The sequence below is a fragment of the Melospiza georgiana genome, chromosome 26, assembly GCF_028018845.1.
Source record: "Melospiza georgiana isolate bMelGeo1 chromosome 26, bMelGeo1.pri, whole genome shotgun sequence".
NCBI lineage: Eukaryota > Metazoa > Chordata > Aves > Passeriformes > Passerellidae > Melospiza > Melospiza georgiana.
This window is the reverse complement of record NC_080455.1, coordinates 4,805,258-4,824,778: the sequence shown is the minus strand read 5'-3', so window position 1 is coordinate 4,824,778 and position 19,521 is coordinate 4,805,258. Positions and strand designations below refer to the sequence as shown.

The 19,521-nt window shown below is 46.7% G+C and overlaps 1 protein-coding gene across 2 annotated transcripts; it reads right to left on the bottom strand.

Moving 5' to 3' along the window:
* Positions 1-1,465: 1,465 nt before the first annotated feature.
* Positions 1,466-19,499, bottom strand: BSG (basigin (Ok blood group)). Of its 2 annotated transcripts, XM_058040939.1 has the most exons (9): positions 19,418-19,499; positions 14,198-14,545; positions 12,203-12,359; positions 9,829-9,917; positions 8,882-9,009; positions 7,216-7,489; positions 3,185-3,209; positions 2,397-2,465; positions 1,466-2,266 (listed from the first exon to the last, which is right to left on the bottom strand). In XM_058040939.1, the coding sequence occupies exons 1-8, from the start codon at positions 19,497-19,499 to the stop codon at positions 2,408-2,410; spliced, it is 1,161 nt and encodes a 386-aa protein (XP_057896922.1). In that variant the 3' UTR covers positions 1,466-2,266; positions 2,397-2,407. The 2 variants fall into 2 exon arrangements, with proteins under 2 accessions (XP_057896922.1, XP_057896921.1); XM_058040938.1 differs by lacking the exon at positions 14,198-14,545.
* Positions 19,500-19,521: the final 22 nt, after the last annotated feature.

Below are 19,521 nucleotides of genomic sequence, written 5' to 3'. Positions count from 1 at the left end.
CGCCGGCACGGCGCTCAGCGGTGGGATCGGTTACCGGGAGCGGACGCCGGGATGGGACATCCACCTCCAGCCCCGACGGCCCCGCAGCTCCCCCCGCCGGCCTTCGGGAGGTGGGATCGGTTACCGGCACCGAGCACCGGGATAGAACAGCCACCGCCCGTCCGACGGCTCCGCAGCCTCCCCCGCCGGTGCGATCGGTTACCGGGAACGGACATCGGGATGGGACATCCAGCTCCCGTCCGACGGCCCCGCAGCCTCCCGCCCCGGTGGGATCGGTTACCGGGAGCGATCACCGGGATGGGTTATCCACCTCCCGCCCCGGTGGGATCGGTTACCGGGAGAGGACACCGGCACGGCACATCCACCTCCCGCCCCGACGGCACAGCACTTCTTAACACTTTCTGTAAATAACTTATTGTTTGACATTTGTCACAGACATCTTTTTATGAAAAATCCTCTCCTTAGGATTTTTTCCTCCTGAGAAGCTGAGAGGCCTCAGGAACAAAATGTAAACAGTGATTATCTGCTGCTGTGGAATGCAACAGGTGCATCTGGGATTGGTCTCATGTTAGTTGTTTGTAATTAACGGTCAATCACAGCCCAGCTGGTCAGACTCTCTGTCCGAGCCACAAGCATTTGTTATCATTCTTTGCTATTCTATTCTTAGCCAGCCTTCTGATGAAATCCTTTCTTCTATTCTTTTAGTATAGTTTTAATGTAATATATATCATAAAATAATAAACCAAGCCTTCTGAAACACGGAGTCAACATTCTCATCTCTTCCCTCATCCTCAGACCCCTGTGAACACCGTCACACCCAAAGGTTTCACACTTTGCTCTCTCCAACCATAAAGGGCAGGAAAAAACCAAATAAACCTAGAAAACCTACTTATCAGATAAGTGTGAGACAGGAACAGCAGGGCCTGGGAGGGCTCCTCGAGGCTGGGGCTGATCCTTGGCCCCACAGAGCTGTGTCCCATACAGTAGAGTGGTTGTTTTACTCTACACATAGAGCAGTTGTTTTATGATGATATTTTAGTCTCTGCCAATAGTTCAGTTCAGAACAGACTGCCATGGAAATGTCATTTAAGCCCAGCAGTGTCCTCCTCACCAAAAGCTGTAACATGAACGTAAATTACTGGAACTCTTAAAAGTCCTGAGTGAATGCAATGGTGTGGATTTGGGAATGGGTGCATCCTAATATTTGCAATATTTGCAATGTTGTTCTCAATCTCTCAACTGATGCTCTAAAATCCTCAACTTAGATTATAATAATTGCTGCCGTGAAACCCAGGCTCTGCAGAGCAGGGAGCATTGTCCCTCCTCTTCCTCCCCCTCCTGAAGGTTTTACAGCCACGAAGCTTCATCTCCTCAGCAATTAAAGAACAGCCAGAACTGGCCCCAAACCCAGACACAGCACCGTGCTCTGCAGCCAGAGGGTCAGACAGAGACCAGAGTCCAGAGGTGGAAAAAAGAGAGAGGAATCATCTTTATTTGTGAAGTGTTAACAGATGGAACAGCTCAATGCTAACCAGCAGTAAAGGTGTTAGACTCCCCTGAGCCCCCGTCTGCTCACAGCCCCCAAATCACAACGGCTCAAGCACAAAGCACAAAGCTGTTAAACCTTAAAATCACCCCCAGCCCCAGCTCAGCCTGCCCCTCCCCACTGCACAGACACCAACAACCCATGGAATAAGTTACAGCAATCATTTGTCCAGCAATCATTTATCCAGCAATCACTTATCCAGCATCCAGCCCCTGGCTGCACTGTAACCAAGAGCAGCTTGGCAGGAGCTGACAGGGATCCCTGGCCAGGGAAAAGGTGCAGCCTTGCTCCTGGTGATGCACTGGGAAAGACACAAAACCCCTTCCTGAACCCTCTCAGGGCATCTCCCCACAGCCACCAAAGCAGCTCCTCCCTCATTCCCATAAGCAGGTGGGACACAGCTGCATTCCCACCCCCCTTCCCCATCACTCTGTACCAACATGAAATAACCTAGGACAGAGACAGTCAAGAGATCTAGACTACCAGGAACAAAGGGTTTTACATTTTACAGGTAGAAAAAAAAACCCTCCCACGACTCTTAAAAAAAAAAAAAAAAAAAAAGTGTATTTTATATTTCTACAACTTAAAAGTTTCCTTAGAAAGTGAAGTAACTGAATCTCAGGGACGCACTAGAATATTCCATGGTGCTATTTTACCAAAAAAAAAAAAAAATTAAAAGAAAATAAAATTGTCCAGATGAGTTCTTCATCTACGCATCACCTGGCAGGAGAGAAAGGAAAGCCAGTTAGATAAAGTGGAGTGGGGTGGCAGAGCTGGGCCAGGAGGGGCTCTGGCTCCTCCCAGGAGCCTCAGCAGGGTCAGACCAGCAGCTCCTGCCCCAGGCACCCACCTGGGCCTCTCTCAGTTGGCGTTCCTCTGGCGGACGTTCTTGTCCTTGTGGTTTGTGGCATTGCTCTTCCTGGGGAGGGAGAAGGGATGTGAGGAAAGGGAGAGCACAGAGTCCCCCCAGCAGCACCCCTGACCCATAAAATGCCCAAGCAGATGGGGAAAATCAGACCCCAGAGCAGGGTCAGACACTGGTGCCACCCCAGGGATGTGTGGGGACATCAAATGAACCATGGGGGGACATCTGCCCACACTGAGGATCATCCCACACTGTCACAGACATCTTTTATGGAAAATCTTTTAAGATTTTTTTCTTCCTGAGAAGCTGAGAGGCTTCAGGAACAAAATGTAAACATGGATTATCTGCTGCTGTGGTATGCAACAAGTCAATCTTTGATTAGCCCATGTTGGGTGTTGGTAATTAATGGCCAATCACAGTCAGCTGGCTCAGACAGAAAGCCTGAGCCACAAACCTCTGTTATCATTCTTTCCTTTTCTATTCTTAGCTAACCTTCAGATGAAACCTTTTCTTCTATTCTTTTAGTATAGTTTTAATGTAATATATATCATAAAATAATAAATCAGCCTTCTGAAACATGGAGTCAACATTCTCATCTCTTCCCTCATCCTCAGACCCCTGTGAACACCACCACACCACACCACACCAGCTTTTATCTTTACATATTTAGCTTTTATCATTGCATAAAGCTTTTATCTTCAGAGCAGATTCCCTGGCTGGGTGAGATGTACCAGTACAAATCTGGCTAAACAGGAACAGGCAAAGGTACTCACAGTGGTGCAGAGCCTCCATCATCATCTTCACATTCAGGACAGCACAGAAAAAAAAAAACAAAATATAAATAGTCAGGGGAAGAGGACATTCAAAGTGACCTCTGCCTGCCCTTAAAGCAGTGGGAAGTGAACTCCAGGCAGCCATTCTCACCATTCAAACCTGGGATCAGCTGCCCTGTGCTCACCCCCAGGACCTGTGATGGCTCCCAGAGCCCAGCACACTCCCAGCAGGTACAGGGGAAGCCAAACAGGATGTTTCAGGACGAGGATTTAAGCAGCAGCAGCAGCAGCAGGAAGCCCTCCCTCCCTCCCCACAACGCTGTGCTACCAAAACAAACACTGCACACCACGTTCTGAGCAGCACAGCTAAGGAAACACCTCTAACAAGCCCTGCAGTCTTTCACCAGCTCCCTGAGGTCTCCTTTGGCTCCTCCATCACCTTTTCTCCAACCCTGGGCACTGGAGCTGCCCATGGCTGGCGAGGGGACAGGGAGGGACACATCTGGAACTGCCTTTACTTACCAGGAGAGGTGGCACCCAGCAGCACAGAAAGGAAGAGTGGACAGGTAACACCAGCAAGGAGATCACCCTAAGACAGGTCAGACTGTCCCCATCCCAGGCCAGATTGTCCCCACCCCATCCCAGCAAGGTCCAGCTCACACAAAGTTCTGGGGGGGAATGTGTTATAGGAGCCTTCTTGAGCTAAATCTAATTAAAGTTCTCAGAGGTCTGTAACACAGCCAAGATAGCTCAGCTGCCTGTGGAGGCACAAAAATCACCAGGATGGCTGCTGTGGCAGTGTTGGGAACAAAAAGGTTTAATAAAAACTAAAAAAGGAGGTCCTTGCTCCTGGTAAAACACCTCACAAAAACCATTAGTTTATTTGTTCACCTCTATTTCTAGTAAACTGCCCAAGCAGGACTTTTTGATGTCTGTCCAATTGGCCACCCTTAAGATTGAGGTGAAGTTCCCCAGGTCTATGAGGTGGCTTTTTTTTCACCTAAATGAGGAGAGAAACTTCTGGACTTCTTTCCTTTTTGAGGGGAAAAAAAATAGTTTTGTGACTCCATCAACAGGAATCACATTCCCTATAGGAACTGGCTCAGACAGGTCTCACTGTCACCCCTCAGGAGGGCAAAGCTACAGAGATTTTGGGGCAGAAAAAAACCCACTTTATACCAGGGAAGTGGGGGCAAAGCCAGAGAGATTTGGGGGCAGAAAAAACCACTTTGTGGGGGCAAAGCTACAGAGATTTTAGGGCAGAAAAAACCACTTTATACCAGGGCAGTGTAAAGCCAGGTGTGGTTACCAAAGGGGTGTGATGCTCTCTTCTCATCTATGAGCATTTGGGAACTTGAGCTCCTCTTGCCAAGGAGCATCAGGACATTTCAGGACATTTATCTGTCTGTCAAAGCATCTCCTACAGCTCTGATCACAGTGTGCTTTTGCTGGGAGATGCAGACACAACATCTTTAGGACATCAGGGGTGTCAGAGAGCAAAACAGCTGCTTGTGGAGCCGCCTCTGGTGGAATTCCAAGCCCTGCAGTCAGGGCAGGGATGTGACATTTTTCCCCTGTGCTGCTCCTGCAGGGGTCCAGGGGCTCTGCAGGGTCCCGGGCAGGAAGGATGCAGAGAATTCACACCGCATTGTTAACAGCATCAGATAAAGGAGCTGACACAATGCAGATCCTCAGCGATAAGGAAAGGGAGGAGCTGCTGCTTCCAGAACAGATTAAAGATAGCACCGGGTCTTTGAGATCCAGGATGTGCTGGATCTGATGACCCAAAACATCCTGAACTGAACACAAGTTTTACAGTCACAGACACAGCTCTCAGCACCACAAAAGCCCTGGTAACTTATTTACAAACCACCTCGTGCAGGGTGGGAGCTGCCAAAGCAAACCCAGCCCTGCAGACACTCGAGGAGAGGAACTGGAGAGACCAAGGGTCAGGCTGACCTGCTCAGAACCCTCTCCTGCTCCAGACACACTGCACACAAACAGTGGCTGAAGCACAGATTGGCTCCTCAAATGCCCTCAAACCACCCCTGCTCTGAGAGAGGGACCTCAGAACCCCCCAAAAGCTGCAAACCACTGATCTTCCCACACTATTGCATTGTGATGTCAGGGTTTACCTCAGAACCTTGGGTCCCACCCCTGATAATTCCCTCCCAGGTGTGTCAGTCCCCTCTCCTTTGCCCTCCCAGCACTGTCTGTCAGTCCTGGAATTCCAGAAGGGATTGGCAGATTCAAAGGATGCCCTCTACCCCTGGGTATGCTGCCCAGAAAAAGGTACCTGGACTACCTGTAACTCGTTGTTTCTACTGTCTCATATTGTCCTAATCCAAATTGTCCATATTATTATTATTCTAACAATATTACTATAGTGTATAACTTATATAAATTATAAAAAAATGTATATACACTATATATACAGCATATAAATTGTCCGAATTATTATTACTCTAACTATATTACTACTTTTATAGTGTATAAATTAGAAAAAAATATATACACTATATATAATATATAAATTGTCCAAATTATTATGACTCTAATTATATTACTATTTTATAGTGTATAAATTATAATATATATACACTCTATATAGTATATAAATTGTCCAAATTATTATCACTCATATTATAATTTATACACTATAAAATAGTAATATAATTAATCTACACTCTATATAGTATATAAATTGTCCAAATTATTATCACTCTAATTATATTACTATTTTTATAGTGTATAAATTATAAAAAAATTATATACACTATATATAGTATATAAATGGTCCAAATTATTATCACTCTAATTCTATTACTATTTTTATAGTGTATAAATTATAAAAAATATAAAATATATATCCAGATTATATACAGTATATAAATTGTTCAAATTATTATCACTCTAATTATATTACTATTTTTATAGTGTATAAATTATAAAAAAATATCTACACTATATATAGTATATAAATGGTCAAAATTATTATTACTCTAATAATATTAATATTTTTAGCGTGTATAAATGATAAAAAATATACATTATATATAGTATATAAGTTGTCCAAATTATTACTCTTATACTATTTTTATAGTATATAATTTATATAAATTTTATATATAGACATATATTAAAATATCGATAAAAATTTATATATGAAAAATTTAAATTTTATAGATAAATATATAATTTCAATATATTTTATAGATACGTAACATATAACTTTTAAATATTTTATAGGTATGCCACATATAATTTTTAATGTATTTTATAGGTATGCCACGTATAATTTTTAATGTATTTTATAGATATGCCACGTATAATTTTTATATATTCTATAGATATGCAGCGTATAGTTTTTATATATTCTATAGATATGCAGCGTATAATTTTTATATATTCTATAGATATGTAGCGTATAGTTTTTATATATTCTATAGATATGTAGCGTATAGTTTTTATATATTCTATAGATATGTAGCGTATAATTTTTATATATTCTATAGATATGCAACATATAATTTTTAATATATTTTATAGGCATATAAATATATAATTTTAAAATATATTTTCATAGGTATATAAATTCTGTATATAAATATAAAAATAAATATAAAAAATACAAAAATAAATACAAAAATAAATACAAAAATAAATACAAAAATAAATACAAAAATAAATACAAAAATAAATACAAAAATAAATACAAAAATAAATACAAAAATAAATACAAAAATAAATACAAAAATAAATACAAAAATAAATACAAAAATAAATACAAAAATAAATACAAAAATAAATACAAAAATAAATACAAAAATAAATACAAAAATAAATACAAAAATAAATACAAAAATAAATACAAAAATAAATACAAAAATAAATACAAAAATAAATACAAAAATAAATACAAAAATAAATACAAAAATAAATACAAAAATAAATACAAAAATAAATAAAACTTTTTATATGTTAAAACCCAAGTGCCCAGCCATTTCTCACCAACCCCATCTCCCTCTTACCGTCAGGAACCTCATCTGGCTTCCTCCTCTTCTCGTAGATGAAGATGATGGTGACCAGGACCAGCACCTCGGCCACGATGCCCAGGAAGGGCCAGAGGGCGGCCAGGCGGCTGCGCACGCGCAGGTTCACGGTGGCATCGCCCGTGCCCAGCGGGTTGGTGGCGTTGCAGAAATAATCCCCCGTGTCCTGCTCGATGTCCAGCTTCAGGATCCTCAGCTCCGTCTTGTTGCCGCTGGACTTGATGATGTACCTGCCAGAGGCGTTCTCCAGGCGCTGCAGGGAGGAGGAATGGGGGGGAAAACGGGGGTTTGTAGGGTTGGGTGTTCACAAAAACTGAAATTAATACTCTGGGTGTTGTGTTAGAAAGTTATGCTGTGTTGTGAAAAATGGTTGGTTCTTCACAGAGATTAAAATGAATATTATATGTGCTATGTTAGAAATTCGGCTCTTCGCAAATATATTATATGTGTTATATTAGAAAGTTATACAATGTGAGAAAAGTGTATTTATATGATTGGCTCTTCACAAATATTCAAATTAATATCATACGTGCTATGTTAGAAAGTTATGCTGTGTTGTGAAAAATGGTTGGCTCTTCAGAAAGATTAAAATGAATATTATATGTGCTATGTTAGAAATTCGGCTCTTCACAATTATTAATATTATATGTGTTACATTAGAAACTTATGCAATTAGAAAAATGTGCATTTATATGATTGGCTCTTCACAGAGATTATAATGAATATTATATGTGCTATGTCTTCACAAATATTAATGTTATATGTGTTATATTAGAAAGTTATGCATTGTGTGAGAAGTGTATTTATATGATTGGATGTTCAAAAATATTTAAATTAATACTGTACGTGCTATGTTAGAAAGTTATGCTGTGAAAAATTATTGGCTCAATTTAAGCTGTGTGAAAAATGTGCATTTTATGATTGGCTCTTCACAAATATTAAAATGAATACTATACATATTACATTATAAAGTTATGCTGTGTGGAAAACGGGTACTATAGGATTGGGTCTCTAAAATATTCAAATTAATATCATATGTGTTTTATTAGAAAGTTACGCTGTATTGTGAAAAATGTGTATTTTATGACTGGCTTTTCATAAATATTAATATTATATGTGTTATATTAGGCAGTTATTCAATGTGAAAAATGTGTATTTATATGATTGGCTCTTTGCAAATATTAAAATGAATATTATATGTGTTATGTTAGACAGTTATGCTGTATTAATTTTCTTAAGTAGCGTGTGTCCTTTTTCATGCTTATTTTGCCCAGAAAATGTCTGTAACTCTTTGTTCTTATTGTCTTGCATTGTCCTAATCGCAATTGTCCAAATTATTATTACTCTAATTATATTACTATTTTTATAACCATTTTATTACTATCAAACTTTCAGTGAATTACCTGGGCGGGACCAATTGGACAGCCCCAGGTCTGAGGTGTCTTTGTACCAAATCTGGAGAGAAATTTCTGGGCTTTTGGCCTTTTCAAGCATTCAAATAATAATTTAGTCACTCCACCAACAGGGAGAACATCAGGGCAGTGCTGAGAAAATCCCCTTTTTCTGGGGAGCACTGAAATTTGGAATAATTCTGGTGCCTCAAGGGCTGGGCAGGAGGGGAGATGGAGAAAATAACAGCGCTTACCCCGTGCCCACTTTTGTGCCAGGACCAGGTGGTGACAGCAGGGAAAGAGGGATTCTTGCAGGTCAGCACCCCTGTGTCCCCCTCATTGCCATGCTCTGACTTCTTGTATGCTGTCACCTGGGGGGGAACTAGGAAAAAAATGAAAAAAAAAATTAAAATTTGGACATCTCATTATAGAAATCACGTATTTGTGCTTGCTGCAGCTCACTTCAACAGAATCAGCTACACCAAAAACCTCCGTCAGGTTGATCCTCTGACTAGTTTGGCATTTTTTTAAAGGAGGGAAGTGCTTCAAATTGCTTCAAGAATGGCTCAAACAGATTTGTGCAGGTTTTATCCCTCTATCCATTATTCCTATGGGAACATAACCACAGAAAGGTGGTTTAATGCCAGATCTCAGGGCTGGGAGCAGCTTTCTCAAGCTGAAAAGACAATTTCTGCTTTAAAATCACCTTTCAAAGCAGAAATTCAGTTCCAAATATTTGTTCCAAATGCACCTTGTTGACCTTTCAAAGGCTTGTGAATGGATGGTGCTGTCAGATATATTTTAATTATAAAGCTAGAAAGCTCTACCAGGACAGGGGATCTTGACCATTATGGAGCAGCATGATGTAAAAATCTTCCCAGGGAGTCTTTGGGTCTGTTAGAAATGGGAATTTCAGTATAAAAGTAATGTATCTGACAGCACACATAATGAGAGCCCAATTTGTCAGAATTTGTTTGATTGTTTGCATCATGAAATACATGAATATGCAACAAGCTATTGCTTTTTAAAGCGTTTTTTAAAACACTTTTTAATTGGTGTTTTGTAAAGGCCTGGTTGCAAATAACTTGTACAATAATTAGTTCTGAAATATAAGCTTTTTTATTTAGTCATCAACCTCCAGCAAAGTGCTCAGGAGGTCACAGCTTCCCCTCAGAGCCCAGGAGCAAAGAGATGAAATTACCAGAAATATTCAGTTGTCCTCTGGTCTGTGGGTTGCCTTCAAAGATGCACTCGTAGATGCCAGAGTGCTCCTCCACCGTCCCCTCAAATCTGCCAAAAAACAGGACTCAGGTAAGTAAAATTTAACTTATCCAGAGATTCTGAGCTCCACACTGAGGGAATCACACACCAAACAGCATCAGCCTCCTCCATAGCAAATTAAATCACTATAGGACACAAAAAAACCATGAGCACACACTGCGGCTCTCAAAGAGAAGAAAAAGGAAGTTTATTTTCTGATTTTAACATTTATAGTTTTTTAAAAGTGACAGTGCCACCTCTCCAATGACACGGGACAAACCAACAGTCCATCAGATTTCTCCTCCATGAAAGAATGCAAAATAAGAAGTTATTTACAGAAAGTGTGTGAGAAAGCTTGTTACAAGAATGTAAACATCAGAAGGCTTAGAAAATCCTTAAAAAATCAGGGTGACACCCCCAGGGCACTGGCACAGGTGTGAGGTGTCCCCATGTCACTGCAGGACATGAGACAACACACAGCTGATCTCAAGGTGAAGAAAATTGAAATTTATTTTCTGACTTCAACATTTACAGTTTTCATTACATTGGAGGGTGACAGTGCCACCTCTCCAATGACCCTGGACAAACCAACAGTCCATCAAATTTCTCCTCCTCCATAAAAGAATGCAAAACAATGAGTTATTTACAGAAAGTGTGTGAGAAAGTTTGCCACGAGAATGTAAACATCAGAAGGCTTAGACAATCTTAAAAAAAAAAAAAAACAGAAAAAAAAATATCCCCCATTCCAGCAGAATATTTATTGTGCACCTACAGCAAGCCAAGCCTCCTCACACACTGAGGGTGGCAGAAGAGGGTTTCATATTCACCACGTCTGACAAGTTCTGATCACTGTTCCAGCTCAGTGAAACACATGGCAAAGATCACCCAGGCCGTGCTGCTTTGGATTGATCCCCTCAGAGAAAAAACCTCACATTCTCCTTCCTGTAAAGCTGCTGCAATGAGATTTAGTGGATTATGCAGCCCTGCAACAAACATCCCATTCTGCTGCTCAGTAATACCCACTCGAGGGAAGGGGCCCACGCTTTGTCCCATGTCTGCACTGGGACAACGAGCTGTTTGTTCACTCTGCCCTGCACGGCTCTCCCCACTTCCAAAAACCACTCAGCTGAGGAATTGAGGTCACACGAGGGAGGCTGGGTTATAAATACTTTAATCCTTGTTCAGCTCCCTGTTGCTATGGGGAGACAGGCACGTCTGCAGTGCCACACAAAGGGATGTGAGGCCTGCACAGCTGCTGGGTCACTGCCAGCCAGCCCTGAGTGTAATCAGAAAGGAAAGCTCACTGCACTGCCACAATAAGGCTGATATTCCTGCGCCCAGCTCCTCCTGGGACTCTGGGAAGGGAAGGCCCACTTAGAAACAACATATCTCACCCTGATTTTTTAAGATTTTCTAAGCCTTTTGATGTTGACATTCTTGCGACAAACTTTCCGTAAATAACTCGTTGTTTTGCATTATTTATAGAGGAGGAGAAATTTGATGGACTGTTGGTTTGACCAGTGTCATTGGAGAGGTGGCACTGTCACTTTTAAAAAATTATAAATGTTAAAGTCAGAAAATAAACTTTGATTTTCTTCACCTTGAGAGCAGCAGTGTGTCGTTTCATGTCCTACAGTAACATAGGGACACCTCACACCTGTGCCAGTGCCCTGGGGGTGCCACCCTGATTTTTTTAGATTTTCTAAGCCTTCTGATGTTTACATTCTTGTAACAAACCTTCTCACACACTTTCTGTAAATAAGTTATTATTATTTTATGGAGGAGAAATCTGATGGACAGTTGGTTTGTCCAGTGTCATTGGAGAGGTGGCACTGTCACCCTGCAATCCACTGGCACATTTAGAAATCCATAAATGTTAAAGTCAGAAAATAAACTTCCCTTTTTTTCACCTTGAAAACAGCAGCGTGTGCTGTTTTGTTTTGTGTCCTACAGTGACAAACATGCACTGGAGCTTCTCACCCCACACACAAGGAGTGAGCAGCTGCTGGCCTGCCCCCTTCAAAGCTCTGGAACACCCAACAGCCAGAGCCCAGCTGAACACCTGCTTAAAACCAGGAAATCTCCTTCTAAGAGGATATTTGTGGCACTAAAAGTGCCCCTTTCTCCTCCTTTTCGCTGCCCACAAAGAAAGGAGAGTGCTGGGCCTCACCACAACTCTGTCAGCCCCACCCCTGCAAGAACTCAGCCCTGGTTCCAGCTGAGGCAAACACCAGCTGCTTTCTGGGATAAAAAAACCTGATTTTTTTTTTTTTTTTTTTTTTGTGCCCAGGTTCTGACCTTGCCCTGACACTCACGTGTAGCTGGTGGAAGCACCAGGCTCGTTGTCCTCCTTCAGGGTCTTCTCCTTGTGAATCCACTTGTGGCCAGTGATGGTGTGTTGTGGTTCAGACATGTTACACCACAGGGTCACCTTGCCATCACCCACGATGAAATTACCAGAGATATCTGGACCTGCATTGATAAAAAATTGGATTTTTAAGTTAACTCGGGGTACAACAGAGCTGACGTGGTGCCCCAAGAACCTGCAATGCAAACCCCACAGAGCTCCTTGTCTCTATTCCCAGCTCCCACTTACCTTCAACACAGCTCCCTACCAGACCTGGCCAGCACCAGGGTGTCCCCAAAGGCAGTGCCCAGCCTTGGGATGGCCCTGCAGCTGCTGCACACCAGGAGCTGCTATGTCCTGCATCGCTGCAACCTCTGCTGTGTCCTGCATCACTGGGTGCGGCCCCAGTGCTCAATAAGCAATGGAAAAGGTCACTCTGAAGGGCAGAGCACGGCTCTGCTGCTGCTGGGAGCCACCACAGAGCTCGGGTGGCAACACCTCCCAGCACCTGAGCAGCTCCAGACACCTGCAGGGAGCACAGAGGGCAGCCAGGAGCCTCTGAGGTGACACAGGATGGTGGGGCAGCCCCAAAGGGTTTGGGGAGAATGGCTCCAGGGAGAGCACAGAGCCACGGCTGCCAAAGGTCCTGGGCCTCCTCCATGAGCCAGGCAGCAGTAAATTATGCAAGCTAAGATGACTCAGGCATTTCTGCTTGCAGGAGGATGTCCGAGAAGGCAGCTGCCATCAGCAGCACCACTGCACAGCCCCGGTGCCACTACAGCCCCTGCCAGGACATTTTGCGTTTTCTCCTATCCAAACTCCACTGCAAGAAGGGTTCTGCTGGAGCTCTGCACTCCATTCCTGCTGAAAATGCAGCTCTCCTAACTGCAGCACTCACAGGGAGACCTCAGAAGGATTTTATCCTCCTCCCAAGTTTCTAGCTCTGGAAGCAGCAACACTCTGTGAGTGGGATCCTGTCACAGACATCTTTTTATGTAAAATCCTTTCCTTAGGATTTTTTCCTCCTGAGAAGCTGAGAGGCCTCAGGAACAAAATGTAAACAATGGTTATCTGCTGCTGTGGAATGCAGCAGGTGCATCTGTGATTGGTCTCGTGGTTGTTTCTAATTAATGGCCAATCATAGTTTGGCTGTCTCGGACTTTGTGTCCGAAGCCACAAGCCTTTGTGTCCGAAGCCACAAGCCTTTGTTATCATTCTTTCTTATTCTATTCTTAGCTAGCCTTCTGATGAAATCCTTCCTTCTATTCTTTTAGTAGTTTGAATATAATATACACCATAAAATAATAAATCAAGCCTTCTGAAACACGGATTCACATCCTCATCTCTTCCCTCATCCTGTGAGCACAGGAACCCAGCCACATCCACAGGACAAGCAACACCACCAACACTCAGGTGTCACACAGACACGGCCATTTCAAAAACGGTTGCATGTCTCAGACCTCAAAAAGCAAGATTTGTGGGGTTTTTTTTCCCCCACCAAGAGTCTGGGTTCACCATAACACGGAAGCGAGCTGAAAGCGGGGCTGCTGCAAGGAGAAGGAGCTGGATGAGCTGCAAGGAAGGGCTGCTGGTCAGTGGTGGTTGGGGAAGAGTCGACCACAGAATGAAGGTTTAATTCTGCAGCCAGGCGCTCAGGGAAGCAGCAACTTCCAGGTTCTTTGGCTCCGGAAAAGGCGCGGGATGGCCGGAGGGCGAAATTTTATCAATCGGGGAGAAGCCACAACCCTTTTTGAGCAGCAGGGTCAAGTCACAGGTAGTGGTGGTGGTGGTGGTTTTGGGGGGACACATCAACACAGGGTGGGAGCCTCTGACTTCTACAGCCGGGGTGGGAGGGTGGGGAGAGCTTTCAGGACACGGGTGAGCACGGGGGTGAGCACGGCGGGAGGACTCGAGACACCGGTGTCCGAGCAAAGTGCCAAGGCCTCGGCGTGTGGCCACTCACGTTCGATGACAAAAACGTTCGCCTGGGAACGGATCCACTTGACTTTGGGGCTCTTCGACAAGTGGTTGCGGTCGGGGTCGTTGCTGGCCCGGCACTCGTACATGCCCGAGTCGTCGGCCGTGAGGTTGGCGATGGAGATGGTGCTGGTGGAGTGCAGGTTGTAGGTGGCGTTGATTTTGACACGGTCCTGCCGTGCGCCATCCCAGAGCTGGGCATGGGTCTCATTGGGGTCGTTGCCCTCAAACCACCACTGGATCTCGGGGATGGGATTGCCAATCGCCTCGCAGTACAGCTCCACGCTGTCCTGAGCCAGTCTCTTTTGAGACAGCGGTGACTTTATAAAGCCAGCTATGAGTTGGAGAGGTATTAGTGCAAAGTGTTAGTGCAAAGCAAGAACTCACCTTCCAGCAGCAAAAAACAACACTCGGTGGCTGAGGAGAGGCTGCAGGGTGTCTGCACGTCAGCGTGCTCATCCCTCCCTCCCCTCCACACTCTGAGCCCTGCCTGGCTCGCTGGCATTCTGCATCTCCACTGCAAAACCAGCACTCAGTGAGTGCCACCATCCAAACTGCAAAACCAGCACTCGGTGGGTGCCACCATCCAAACTGCAAAACCAGCACTGAGTGCCACTATCCAAACCAGCACTCAGTGAGTGCCACCATCCAAACAGTAAAACCAGCACTCCACATGTGCCACCATCCAAACAGCAAAACCAGCACTCAGTGAGTGCCACCATCCAAACCAGCATCCAGTGAGTGCCACCATCCAAACTGCAAAACCAGCACTCCACGTGTGCCACCATCCAAACAGAAAAACTAGCACTCAGTGAGTGCCCCTATCCAAACCAGCACCCAGTGAGTGCCACCATCCAAACTGCAAAACCAGCTCTCAGTGAGTGCCCCTATCCAAACCAGCACTCAGTGGGTGCCACCATCCAAACTGGATGCCCCACCTGCTGTGAGACACAGCCCAAGGCCCCTAAGCATAATAAAAAACACTCAATTTGTGTTTCAATGGCTTATGCAGCCCCCACACTCCCCAGCCTGTGCTGCACAGGTCACATCACCATGGAAGGCTGGGGACAGCAGGACCCTGAGCCCGCTCAGAGCCAGTTTAATTAAGACAACAGCAATGAGAAAAGAGCTTCCCTGTGGCCTCAGGAGGAACGTGTCTGTTCCCCCTCAGTGCACAGCCCCGGGCTGCCTGACTGTAATTGGGAGCTGGCCGGGGTCCAGACCCCCCCTTGCTGAGCCATGGCACAGCCACACGTACCAGCCACAGCCACACGGACCAGCCCACACCCTCCTTCCATCCCTCAGCCCCCAAAATGCCCAGCAGGAACCTCTGAGCACAACCCCGAGCTCAGAACTTTTTTTGGGAGAGGCGAAAATCCTCACAGACCGCAAGATGCCACGAGGCAGGTGAGGAAACGCGTAAATTTGTTGTCATACAAACAGAGAAATCTGATTTTTCATCTCAGGCGAGACCAGCCTGCAGAGCTGAACGGGCAAACAGCAGACCAGAGGCACAGGCAGCAGCTGCAGGCTGGAATTTGGGTGTTTTTCATTCTGCCCTTGCTGGAATCAGCCAGTCCAAAGGTCGGTCCCTATTGGAATTAAATACCTGCCAAACAACCCTGGGGCTCCAGGGCAGCAGCCCCAGCCCCAGGAGCCCTTCCAGGGGTGGGCAGGAAGGGAGGCTCAGCAGCTCCACTTGGGGAAAATGCATCAGGCACAAGCAGAGCTCACTACGTGACCCAGCCCCAGCCAGGTTTCAGATGGAATTGAGATTGAGACACATCCTTCCTGTACTAACAGGCACCCCAAGAACCTTCCAGGAATTAATTTGCTCAGTTAAAAGCGCTTTGTGATTACACACAACCCTCCATGGACATACAGGCAAAGAGGAACTGGGCTTAGGAGAAGTTTTTTTGGTGGGTTTTTAAAGCCTGAAGATGTTTCAACAGGAAATCCTAAGAGGAAGAAATCAGTGTCACAAACCCAAGTTCACTCAAACTCAATAAGCCACAAGTTAGCCCATAAGCTAAGCTTGACTCCTAAAGAAATTAATTCCATATTTTCTTAAGGAAAAAGTAGCTTTTCCTACTAAAGCTATGAAAGTTTTGAAGACTAAGCAAGGCTGAAAGAGAAAGGATCCCTAATTGTGGGGTGACTAAGGCACTCTTAGGAGAAGGCAGACGTGAATTTTAACTGAGTAGGAGGTTCAGGGGTACCCATAGATGTTATGGGATGGGGATATCAGCTGGGTTACACTCCCAGAACCATGTCAGAAAGGGTTTTTCCACAACACAGGGAAGGCAGACACCAATTTATCCAAACAGGAGATTCAGGGGTACCCATAAATGTTATGGGATGGGGCCACCAGCTGGCTTCCACTCCCACAACCACACCAGAAGGGTTTTTTCCACACCACAGCCCTGTGATCAAACACTCCCAAGGGTGCCAACAAGCCCTGGAAGTGCCCCCAGCACTTTGTGTGAGCCCCGTCTGCTCCGAGCGCAGCCCGAATTAAAGCGGGAGCTGGTAAAGATCAAGGGGTTTTACAGCCACAAGGTGATTACTGCACGCTGACAAAATAAGCCCTGCAAGGTTATTTGCTGCCAGTTAGAGGGTGCCTCGTGCAGTTCAAACAGGTTAAAAGGCTCCAGCAAGCAGCAGCAAGCAGCACTCGCATTCCCATGGGATTAATGCCCTCCCTGGGCTCTCTGGGCTGGGGAAAACGTCTGTAGAGCACAAGAGAGAGGAGAACGAGTAGCACAAAACCACTGGGATCGATCAGAGCTGCTGCCACATTTTCCAGAGGGTACAGGCTGCAAGTGGGGCAGTTCAAACAGGTTGGAAAGCTCCAGCAAGCAGCACCACTCACATTGCCATGGGATTAATGCCCTCCCCGTCCCAGGAAATCCCAACCATGGGCTGGGGAAAGTGAATATAGAGCCCAAAACACAGGAGAATGACCAGCACAAAGCCGCTGGGATCGATCAGGGCTGCTGCCACATTTCCCAGAGGCTGAGAGGTTGCAGGTTAAAAGGCTCCAGGCAAGCAGCACTCACATTCCCATGGGATTAATGCCCTCCCTGGGCTCTCTGGGCTGGGGAAAACGCCTGTGGAGCACAAAACACAGGAGAATGACCAGCACAAAGCCGCTGGGATCGATCAGAGCTGCTGCCACGTTTCCCAGAGGGTACAGGCTGCAGATGGGGCTCAGCTCCCAAAGCCCACACGATCCCCATAGATCTGAGCCCGGATGCCTCGCCGGGCACAGCGCGGTATCCGAGCCAGCAGGACAGCAGGGGAGGCAGGCAGAGAGCAGATAACATTCTCCAGAGTCACCTTCAGACTAAAAACAACCTCTCCCCCCGCAGAGGGAGGAGTGCCCGGGGTGTTCACAGCAGCGGGACGTGCTCAGGGTGGCAGAGCCCCGCTGGGTCCACGCTCCTGCCTGGCCTGAGCTTTGTTTTTCGCTTTGGGAAGGGGGTAATTGAGGATCTAACCCTCTTTTTTTTTTTTTTTTTTGCCATTTTAAACAGGTATAAAAGCTGCCCTTAAGCTTTGCACAGCCAGGTCAAAGTCAGGGTTCCTCCCACTGAGGGAGGGCACAGAGTCCAGGCACAAACTGACCCGTGGTCCGTGGGGTGAGCTGCTACCCAGTCTGCTCCATAAAACCAAACCTAAACGTTGCTCAGAGGCCAAACCCCACTCTGCTCCATAAAGTCAAATCTAAATATTGCTCAGAGGCCAAAGCCCATTTTCCAGCTCCTAATCTCCATAAAGCCAAGCCTAAACATTGCTCAGAGGCCAAACCCCACTCTCCAGCCCCCAATCTGCTTCATAAAGCCAAACCTAAATATTGCTCAGAGGCAAAACCCCACTCTCCAGCCCCAAATCTGCTCTATAAAGTCAAACCTAAGCCTATTCAGAGGCCAAACCCCATCCTCTAAACCCCACTGTGCTCCCTGGAGGCACCAGCACGGCTCCACACCAAGCCCAGGCATGGCCAGGCAGGACATGGGCATTACACAACCCAAGGGCCAGCTCGGTTTTTCCAGGGTTTTTCCCACCCAGGGCAGGAATTGCCTCCTCTCCATCCCACTGGTGCCAGTCCCAGGCTGGAGAAACCCTCAGGAAACCCTCGGAGGCACAAAAGGAGCGGGGATGTGGCCAAGCTGGGTAGCTCCAGGTGATAAATGTGAGGTTCAGAAGGAGAATTAAAATGCAATTCTGTAAAAAGAAACTATTAGAGCACACTCTTTCCACGATCCACCCACTCCTCCAGTCTCAAGTTTCGGTTCTACTGGGCTGAATTAAGTGCGAATAGGCTAAAAATTGTTAAAGAATTCAAAACGCCGAGCAGCCAGGACCGGCGACCGAACCGGGGCAGGGGGAGAGCCCGGCCCGGTTCGCCGTGAGCTCCTCCCGAACCTGCGGGGGTGAAAGGGGGAATCCGGGGGGAAGAGCTCTCGGTGCCCACCGGGGCTGCGGCACCACCGGACCCGCTCAGCCCTGCGGGAAGAGCTCTCGGTGCCCACCGGGGGTACGGAGCCACCGGACCCGGGCAGAGCTCTCGGTGCCCACCGGGGGAAGAGCTCTCGGTGCCCACCGGGGGTACGGAGTCACCGGACCCGGGCAGAGCTCTCGGTGCCCACCGGGAGCTGCAGAGCCGCCGCCCCGCACCGGACCCGCCCCGCGGATTATCCTGAGTATCTTTAAGGTTTTTTTTAAAGCCCGGGGGAGTCGTTGCTGCTCCTCAGCCGCGGAAACCGGAGAAGCGGCTGCGGGGAGTAAACTCTTGGCTTTTCCTAAGGAGAAAACAACCCAGCGCGGTCCCGGTCGCCGCTCCGGTTTAAGAGATCACCGGGCACGCGGAGCATCCTCCGCTCGAGCTCCGGGACTGCCCGATGGCAGCACCGAGCCCAGCCCGGCCCGGCCATTCCCGGATAACCCCAGGGCGCCTCCGTTCCCGCGGCCCCGCCCGCCGCGGACGTGCCCCGCCGCAGGCGCCCGCGCCGCCGCTCCTCCCCCCATTCCCGCCGCTCCCGGAGCCGGCCCGGAGCCCACCCGCGGGGCCGCGATCCCGGCCAAGGCCCCTCGGAGCCCCCGCGGGACTCCCCTCGGTCCAACCCCCTCCGCCACCCCGGTCCGCCCGAACGGATCCCCCCCAGCCCGGAGCCATCCCGGCTCGCCCCGGTCCGGTCCGTACTTGTCCCCGCGGCGCCGGCGGCCATCGAGCACAAGACGAGCAGCGCCAGCAGCGCGCGCGTTCCCGCCGCGCCCGCCGCCATCTCCGCACGCGCCCCCGCCGCG